Here is a 9624-nt window from a genome sequence, read left to right on the forward strand (position 1 = left end):
TCGAGGGATCAAGCCCTGAGTCTGGCTCCTTGCTCTTCAGGGAGACTGCTTCTCCTTCTCCCTCTGCCCCTGCTCGTGTTCCCTCTCTTGTCTCTCTCTCTGTGTCAAATAAATAAATAAAAATCTTTTAAAAAATAAAATAATAATCAACGCCCTCTTGGGGGGGTAGAGCCTGGTGGGTCTTGGAAGGCATGTCCTCTTTGGAAACCAAGAGAGGAGGGGCTCCTGGAGACCTCCTCCCAGGCCACTGAGTTTCCCCGAACTCCTCTGCTGTGCTCGAAAGGGACCTCTGGGAGCAGGGAGATGGCCTGCCTCTACCCAGTTCCTTGCGGGGGGGGGGGGGTTGGCATGTCCTCCCCACACCCCACGCCCCAGTTCCTCCCATACAGAACCTGGCCAACAGGGGTGCCCAGCTGGCTTAGTCCGCAGAGCATGTGACTCTAGATCTTGGGGTCATGAGTTCAAGCCCCAGGTTGGGTGCAGCGATTATAAATAAATGAACAAACTTCTGGGCGGGGGGTTGGGGTGGGGAGAGAAACGGGCCAGGAGTTGAGCCAGCATCATTGCCTGAGCCCTTCTCCCCAGTGTCGGGATGAGGGTTCTGCCCATGGTCACAGAACCAGCAGCTTCCAGACCTGGTTGCCCTTGGGCTCCAGCGTGGTGGCATGTGGTCTGGAACCACAAAGCTGGGCTGCCTGGGCCTCCCCGCAGCGCTCAGCGGGGGGCTGGTGCAGACCAGGGAGTCATGTCACCCTGCAAAGCGGTTTTCCTTCCCTTCAAATTGGGCTGATCATGATGAGGGAGCCCAAGGCTGGCTGAAGATGCACGAGCTGACACTCTACAACCTTCCCCCCAACTCCCACTCCTGGGTGGGACTCATGTGACATTCCTCCAGGAAGTTCCCAACTATCTTAATGTTAATACCTTTGTAGAGGGGTAAACAATCTTAACTTGACAGTGGCAAGGCCTCTTTAGCAATGTCTTGTAGCTTCCCTTTAGCGTTATCTTGTAGGTCCTCTTTGATGTAGGGAACAAAGGCAGAAGAAAAATTATTAAATTTCCTTACTACTGGGGTGCCTGGGTGGCTCAGTGGGTTAAAGCCTCTGCCTTTGGCTCTGGTCATGGTTTCAGGGTCCTGGGATCGAGCCCTGCATCGGGCTCTCTGCTCAGTGGGGAGCCTGCTTCCCCCTCCCCCTCTGCCTGCCTCTCCGCCTCCTTGTGATCTCTGTCAAATAAATAAATAAAATCTTAAAAAAAAAATTCCTTACTAACTATAGCCCATTGACAAGTCCTTGAAATAGGCGGGGTGACATTCCTCCAGGGACTCAACTGCCTCAATGTTAAAACTTTGCTAAGGGCAAAAGGCAATCCTAGCCTGACCCCTGACACACATCCCATCCCCAGGATCCTGTAAGTCTACTTTAACATATAAAAATTCCTTTGGAAACTTCCTTTATCTCTTACCCTCCCCCCCCAAGATACATGTTGACAATCATCCCCAAGCATATGGCCCACTGATATACATCTGAAGGGTCTTATGACTAAGACTTTATTAGACGGTAATAAGTGACCTTTAGCCAACAAGAGCTAGCCCCCTCAAGGTCCTGGAAACCTCACTTCCAAAATTCCTTAGAGACTTACGCTATCCCTAACCCCCTCCCAACTTGAAAGGATATCATGGGCCACTCCTCACGACCCCAGGGCAGCTCCTTCTGCTCAAGGGACCGTGTTTTTTCACACCAAATACGTCTCTAGAATTCTTTCTTGGCGGCCAGCTCCATGCCCCACCCCACCCAACCTCACTTATATTCTAAAACCACATCGATAACATCTCATGTGCTAATGCAGCAAGGACAGGAAGCCAACGTCCAGTCCATCGTCCGTCAGGCGTTTGCCCTGTGCCTGGCGTTGAACTTGAATTGCTTCTCAGGTTTCATGTAATCTTCTCCACCGCCCTCTGATAGGCTCCGTGCTCTCACCCCTGCCTTGCGTAGGTACGTAAACCATGGCTCAGAGAGGTCAGTTAACACGCACCAGGCCACACAGCTCTGAACCCCATCTCTTTCTAGCTCCTGAAAGCCATTGAGGAGCTCATGATTCTTCCTCCACCTCCCTCTCTGCCGCCAGCTACCACGGTACCCATCAGTCCCTCCTTGCCTCTTTCCCCCTAGTTTCATTGATTTCTCCTCTTCTGAGTACCTAGTGTGTGCTGGGGCTCCCTGCGTTGGGAGCCGTCGGGAGGGCTGTGATTGGGTTTCTTTCATCAGTCCCCAGCTCCCTCCCATGCACTGAGTTCCCTGTGTGGCCCTGGCACTTAGACACTGTGCACTGAGGAAGCAAATGGAAGGGAAGGAAGGGGGAGCCTGGGGGAGTTGGTGGCAACCTCCTCTTCCACCCCCGCCCCTCCCCCCCAACACACACACAGGAGGCTGGTCCAGAGGGATCAGAGGCAGCTGCCTTTATTTATTTATTTTTTAAAAAAAATGTTTTTTTAAGATTTTATTTATTTGTCAGAGAGAGAGAGAGAGAGAGCGCGGATCACAGGCAGACGGAGTGGCAGGCAGAGGCTGAGGGAGAAGCAGGCTCCCCGCTGAGCAAGGAGCCCGATGTGGGACTCGATCCCTGGACGCTGGGATCATGACCTGAGCCGAAGGCAGCTGTTTAACCAACTGAGCCACCCAGGCGTCCCGGCAGCTGCCTTTATTAGGGGCCACGTCCCGGCTGCCCTTAGTCAAAGGCCAGACACTTAATCTTCATGTCCCCATCGGCCGCCAGGTACTCGATGGCCTCCAGGTTGAGGCGGTTGGGGAACTTGAAGGAGTATCCATCTGGCAGCCTGATGGTCAGGTCGGCATCGTCGAAGGAGATGCACACCTGGAGGATGGAGAGGGGCAGGGGGTGGCAGGGGCCCGGGCTCTGCGGTCACAGCTGGCCTGCAGGTCCCGGGCCCTTTCAGAGCCCCTTCCTTCACGGCAGCCCGCTCCAGGGCACAGGCTCCCTGGGAGAGGGGGTTGGTGCTCACCGGCCTGATCACAGCAGGGGAGGGGAGAGAGGGGGCAGGGGATGGGAGGGAGGGCAGGGTGGGACCTAGGTCTGTAGCTGCTAAGGCCTGCTCTGCCAGCCACCCCTGGCCCCTGGCCCCAGGCCCCAGCCCACCTCCATGGAGCTCCCAGGCAGGAAGGGGAAGTTAGACTCTCGAAACTCCTCGCCCCAGGACCCTTCGCTTCTGCTGTTACACACGATGGTGTTGACGTCCCCGTGCGCTTCGAAGCGGGGGTTGAAGTGCAGGCACAGGTTGTCGCCATCTTTACCCAGGTTCAGGGCGAAGCTGTGGGGAGCAGGGGGCACTGAGATCTTCACAGCCGACTGCAGTCCCCCCTCGGACTGCCCAGTCCAGGCCACCAGCTGGGGGACTCACTGAGCAGGGAGGCTCTAGTTCTGGCCCTGCCGCCTCCTGGCTGTGTGACCTTGAGCAAGTCCCCGCTCTTCTCTGGGCCTCAGTCTCCTCATCTGCCCAATGGGGGCTGCCCAGGAGGGATCGCTAAGGGTCTGGCTGTGCTGACAGCCAAGCCCAGACTCTCACAGACGTGACTTTGTGTCCCTCTGGTCAGACCGACAGACCTCCTCCGCACGGTGACCTCTGGGAGGGCACGTGTCCTGTCTGCCTTGTGTATCTCTGTGCTCCTGGTGCCCAGCAGGACGGCTCGAGGTAGGTGCTCAACAGCCATGGGGCTAGCAAACCCCTCCTCCTCCTCATCATCCAAAATGCATTTGCTAAGTGGAGAGAAGAGCGGCATGTCCCTCGGGGGGTTTGGTAGGCATGAAAAGCATAAAGCACACGACGTGTGCGGCTCTTTCTAAGATCAGCTGGTCAGCGTCATGGTCACTGAGGGACCCAGCATCTCACTTTCTCCACACAACCACCTCCCCAAGCAGGGAACTGACAACTGACTGGAGCTCAGTGCGGTGGGTTGACTGGTCCAAGGTCACATGGCTGCGGAGAGACTAGGCAGCTTGGAAGAAGGGCCGAAGGAGTCAAAGTTTGAGTGAGTGAAGAGGGCGGGGCGAGAGGACCTCCGAGGACCAGCAGGGGAGCGGCGCCCCCATTCCCTCTCCCAGGCCCCCAGGGACCTCGGCTCCCGCCCACGGTGGGGGCGGGGCAGGCAAGGTAGAGGCCGAGGCCGCAGCTGGTTTAGCTTAGGAGGCTCCAGCGGGGAGGGATGGGGGCGACTGTAGTGGGGGCATCCAGACCCCGCGCGGAGGAAGTGACTCACCCAGAGGACGCGGTGCCGTTAACCCCCTCGCCGCGGGAGGGAGGGGCGGGCCTTCGTCACACAGCCAGGAGGCTGCAGGGCCAGAACTAGAGTCTCCCGGCTCAGGGAGTCCCCCAGCTGGTGGCCCGGACTGGGCAGTGTGACGGGGGACTCCACGCCCCTCCCAGAGCGGGGCCCGCTCCGCCCGGCTCCGCAGCCCGGGCCCCTGCGGCCTGCCGCCCCATCCTTCACCCCCTCACCTCTTGGCTTCGGGGGCCACCTCGCCCTGCACTCTGAGGCACTGCCCAGGTTTGAGATTCAGGTTGCTGGCGATCAGACCCTGCAAGGAGGAGACCCACCCAGCAGGGTTAGAGGACAGTGGCGGGGGAGGGGCAAGGGGGGGGCGTGCCCTCCCCGGATCCTCTGACCCCGCCCGCGGGAAGCCTGGGGAATCTGGGGCAAGTTCTAGACTCTCTCCGTGTGGTCCCGGATAAGTCCCTGCTCCCAACCGGGTCCATTTCCTGTCTGTTTTCACTACCGAGGTTGTGGAAGGCAAGATCTAGAAGTTTTTGAAATTCAGCTTGGGGATTTTAGATTCAGGGCGGCTTGGGAGGTGAGATGATATGTTCCGTCCCTTCATTTAATAGATGGATGGAGAGAATCGGACTCAGAGTGAGTGACACTGCGACTCGGTGGCAAAGAAAGGCACCTGGGTCGGCCCCTCTGCTGGAGAGGAGGCATCCCGGGGCTGGGAGATCCCCCACCATCCCCTTCAAGCCCCTCCGTACAGAGAGGCGCAGGGGCTGGAGAGGAGACCCCCTAAGGGGTGCAGCCAGGCCCCTGTGCGGAAGGAAGAGTGAGTGGCCAAGGACCACACTCAGCAGCCTGGCCAGCTCAGCATTACAAGACTGACCGCGGGGGCATAACTGCTGTGAGTGGTTCCTTCTGCCAGAAACTTGAACCCCTTTCCTTGGGGCCTGCAGAAGATTCTAGCCTCCTTCTCTTCCCCTTAGCACCCCATCTGCAGGCATGGGGGAATGTGTGTGGGGGGGGATGGGAATTACCCAGCCTCCACCTGACTACCCTGCACAGAACCACCCTCCACCCACTAACCCAAGCAGGCGCCCTCTCGGGCAGCCAGTCTCAAATCTTGGCGACTTTTCAGAGCTCTCTAGAGCAGAGGATGACTCTGCCCTGGCCCAGTGACTGGGGACAGCTGCAGGGGGGGAAGGGACAGGAGGCTCTCTGGGGCGAAGGAGGGGGGAAGGGACAGCAGGCTGGGTGTCATCAAAGTCAACACCCCACCAGTTTGCCACACCATTCTCGGTATCGGAGTGCTGCAGAATGTCAAACCTTGGCGGAAATAACTGTGCTGTCAGACCCCGGAGGAACTCAGATAATTCTTAAGCCGGAGAGGGCCTTTAGGGGTCATGGCGCCCACCCCCATTTTACAGACGCGGCCACTGAGGCACAGCAAAGAGAAGGCACTTGTTCAAAGCCACACCCCAGGGTCTAAAACCCAGATCTTCATTTACCTCCACTCTCCCCCAGCTGTCTGCCCCTACGCCATCCCTGGGCATTGGGGCGGGATCCCCACACTCACACAAGCCATGACTGAGGACCAGAGGATGTTCCCGCGGAATGCCTGTCGCACCAGCTGTCTCAAGACTCAACGGGAGAGATGGGCTCCTGGGCCGCTCCCACGCTTTTAACGGGACCGGGCTCCGGTAAGTCCCGCCCCCTAGAATCCCAGCCAATTGTAAGGCAGGACAGGGATGGGGGCCCACTGGAGGCGGGGTCAATGGAATTTTGAAGCCTTTCTGGAGCAGAGGTGACCAATCAGAGTGGCAACCTCCCTGCTTCCTTAACCACTCCCCCAGGGGCCAGGCTCCACCTCCCACTCCCCTTCATCCCTCCCCACCCCCACCAAAAAAATTGTGCTGTGGCAGGGATTGGGGGTGGGGGGAGCCAGTGGAAAATAGTTTGAGGATGAGTTAGGCACAAGAGTTGGCGGGAAGGGGGCCTCGGGCCAGCAGGCCGAGCTCAGGGGCTACCCAGAGAAGATGGCTGAGGGGATCCAGGATCCCTCAGGGGATTAGAACTGGGGTTCATCTGGCTGCTCCCTGCAGGGACCAGGGCGTGGCCTGCACCGCAGGCCTCTGCAGAGGGCCCAGGACCTTGAACCACAAGGCCCTGGCCCCACCCGGGCCTCCCCGGAAGCTGGGATTGTGGCTGCTGCTGGCGCTCCTCATTTAGCGCTAAAGAAAGCCTGGGCCGGGTGCCAGGCCCCAGGCTTCATGCCTCAGCCCTCCTGAGGGGCCTGCTGCGGAGCCTCCAAGGGCTCCTGCCTGACAGTGTCAGGCCTGAGTCAGGCCTGAGAGGGGGCCCGGGGTGGGCCAGGCCAGGAGGGGTTGGGGTTCTGGCTCTTGCCCCCTTCCCTTCCACTCTTCTTCACATCTCTCTCTCCAAGGCTAGGCCCGGCCTTTCCCTTCTCTGTTCATTTTTTTTTTTTAAGATTTTTTATTTATTTAGCTGACAGACAGAGATCACAAATAGGGACAGAGGCAGGCAGAGAGAGAGGAGGAAGCAGGCTCCCCGCTGAGCAGAGCACCCGACGCGGGGCTCGATCCCGCGACCCTGGGATCATGACCTGCCGCTGAAGGCAGAGGCTTTAACCCACTGAGCCACCCAGGTGCCCCTCCCTTCTCTGTTCATTTAGCAGATATTTTACTGGGCCTCTAGAAGGTGCCTGCCCTGAGTTAGCCTGTAAGGATTCAAAGAGGAACCCCACCTGGTCCCCACTCTTAGGTAGCCCACCGCTGGGGCAGGACCTGGCTGACTGAGTAGCATGATGCTGGTTCTAAGGCAAGTCATGAGCACGCCCCGTGGTGCAAGGGAGACTTTCCCGACGGGGAGCCTTTGTGTTTTTGTTTGTTTGTTTGTTTTTTAAGTTTTTATTTATTTACAGGGTGAGGGGGGCTGAGTGGGGGTGGGGCAGAGGGAGAGACAGAAGCAGACCCCCTGCTGAGCAGGGAACCCCACACTGGGCTCTGTCCCAGGACCCTGGGATCATGACCAGAGCTGAAGTCAGACACTCAACCAACTGAGCCACTCAGGTGCCCCAGAGGTGGGTCTTGAAGGGTGGGTGAAGAAGGAGGGCTGGCATTCCAGCGTGAGCAAAGGCTCAGACTTGAGAAAGTGCACGTCCAGGGAACAGGGAGCATCTGGGCACGGCTGGAGTTTCGGGAATGCTGGGGGAGTCGGAGCATGAGATGGGAGGCCAGACAACATCTGGATCGGGAAGGGCCTCATTCCAGGGGCTGGGCCATTATTTTAACGGGGGGTGCTGGGGAGCCATGTGTAACTGTCCCTCAGAACAATGTATTACTTAAAATATGACCCATGAGAAATTACACTAGTTACGAGCATGTTTAGATATGGCCTTAAGAAAACCACGGACAGGCAACAGGCCTTTGGGGGAGAGGACAATATCCATCCTTGAAGCCGAGCGGCTGGGGATGCCCGACCGGCTCAGGGCAGAACGCCACCAGCTTCATTTTTCCGTTAGAGCACCTGTGGCTAATCAGATGCTCCCTCTGAATGTGCTGCTCAAATATAAACTTTATACTGCCTGGTCAGATATATTTTGCCTTCCTTCTTGTTTATCGACGAGGCAGATGATCAACGTACAGCCTTCTTAGGCTCCTTTGTGGATTATTGCCTATGTCTAATAATTACGGGACTGAGGAGTTGTTCGGGGCGACAATCTTTTCTCCTGTTGCCCCTGCTCCCTTTTTCTCTCTCTCTCTCTTTTTTTTTAAGATTTATTTATTTATTTATTTGACAGACAGAGATCACAAGTAGGCAGAGAGGCAGGCAGAGAGAAAGGGGAGGGGGGAAGCAGGCTCCCCGCCGGGCAGAGAGCCCGATGCGGGGCTCGATCCCAGGACCCCAGGACCATGACCTGAGCTGAAGGCAGAGGCTTTAACCCACTGAGCTACCCAGGTGCCCCCCTCTCTCTTGTACCTGACTTGTTCATGCCTCATTCTTCTCCCCTGCGCCGTCAGGAAGCGGCAGCCATGGAAGGTTGTAGGGAAGGTGAGTACTGAGAGCAGACATGGGCTGCGGGGAAGATCACTGGAGCAACAGAATTGAGGGTGGGTGGGTTAGAGGGGTGCTCACCTCATAGCCAGGAACTAGGAGAGAGGGGGGTGGGGAGCACTGGGCAAGGTGGGGCGCTTACTAGGAGACTTGTCACCGGGACCTCCTTCTGCACATTGCCGTCTCCCTTCCGGGAAACTGCAGCACTGAAGAGGGAGGAAGATGTGGACCAGGAGGGACTCACATCTGGAAGCCAGGTCCTCCACTGTCCTCTCCCCTGGCCCCCACCCCCCACTCCCCCACAGATGACTAATCCCCACCCTGGCACAGGAGGAGTGGTGGGGAGTGCCCTGGGCCTTGAGGCAGGCTCTCATCCCTCCTCCAAGACCAAGCCTCAGAAACCAAGCCCAGCTCTTTCATTTTTTCCTCCGGGGCCTCCCCTCAACCTCAACACAGGGAGGGGTGCGTGGAGCCGAGCTGCTTGGCTGCTTTTCCTCTGTGTTTCCCCTCCAAGTGGCACAGGCACTCTCTGCCTGAATCAGGGAATGCGGGCATCTGGGGAGTTCTGACCGAGGAGCGGAGGTGGCGTGGGCACGGTCCTAGCCCCGCTGCTGTGACGTGGGGCTGGCAGGCTGCTCCGGTCCGGGTCCAGTCGTGAGCTCTCAGGGCCTCGGGAGCTGCTCCCATGCCTCCCCCAATCTGGAGGACGGGCCCAGCGTCAGGAAGTGTGCGCTGCTGGACGAGGGGCAGTTTCTGCTGGCTGCGGGCCAGTAGAGGGGTGCCGGGCCGGTAGAGGGGTGCTGTGGCACGAATAGGCCTCCAGAAAGGCCCCTTGGGGAGTCCCAAGAGTTGGATTCGCGTCCTAGCCCTGCCACGCAGTCCCCAAGGTGGCCTCCCTGTCTGGAAACTTGGGGAGGCGAAACCCTGCTCCCCTGCACAAGGCTAGTCCAGGGTGGAATTCATGGCTGTTGAACTAAATAGTGATTTTTTTTTTTTTTCACAGTCTCAGAAGGGTTTGGCTTCCTTCTTGTCTCTTTTCCTAGACTGAGGTTACCTTCCTGGGGTCCGCACTGCTGGGAGGTCTCCCTCTCACCCCTCGCTACCTCATCCCCGACAGTCCCCTCCTGCCTACTCTGGGGCAGCAAGTCTCCCCAGCTTCCCGTGTCCCCTGTAACAGAGACCATGGTTTTCCTGGGTGACAAGGGTCCCCGTGTGCACCCCACCCCCACCCAGTCCTCAGGGTCTCTTAGAGGTGGCACCCACTTAATCT

The 9624-nt window shown here is 58.1% G+C and overlaps 1 protein-coding gene across 2 annotated transcripts; it reads right to left on the reverse strand.

The window, feature by feature from the left end:
- Positions 1–2434: 2434 nt before the first annotated feature.
- Positions 2435–6003, reverse strand: LGALS1 (galectin 1). 2 transcript variants are annotated; one of them, XM_080811780.1, is made up of 4 exons: positions 5857–6003; positions 4514–4593; positions 3157–3328; positions 2435–2874 (listed from the first exon to the last, which is right to left on the reverse strand). In XM_080811780.1, exons 1-4 carry the CDS (start codon positions 5863–5865, stop codon positions 2728–2730), a joined length of 408 nt encoding a protein of 135 aa, XP_080667906.1. In that variant the 5' UTR covers positions 5866–6003; the 3' UTR covers positions 2435–2727. The 2 variants fall into 2 exon arrangements, with proteins under 2 accessions (XP_080667906.1, XP_080667905.1); XM_080811779.1 differs by having other exon boundaries at positions 5789–5911.
- Between the last annotated feature and the right edge of the window lie 3621 nt (positions 6004–9624).

This window comes from Martes martes (genome assembly GCF_963455335.1).
Source record: "Martes martes genome assembly, chromosome: 8".
NCBI classification, from domain to species: domain Eukaryota; kingdom Metazoa; phylum Chordata; class Mammalia; order Carnivora; family Mustelidae; genus Martes; species Martes martes.

What these genes read in the sequence shown, in the direction of transcription:
- LGALS1 (XM_080811779.1), bottom strand. Translation starts at nt 5,833, where the DNA reads ATGCCCAGGGATGGCGTAGGGGCAGACAGCTGGGGGAGAGTGGAG. An exon ending in ACAGCTGGGGGAGAGTGGAG is followed by an intron (nt 4,594 to 5,788) that starts GTAAATGAAGAT and finishes TCCTCCTTGCAG; the next exon opens with GGTCTGATCGCCAGCAACCT. An exon ending in GTGGCCCCCGAAGCCAAGAG is followed by an intron (nt 3,329 to 4,513) that starts GTGAGGGGGTGA and finishes TGCTCCCCACAG; the next exon opens with CTTCGCCCTGAACCTGGGTA.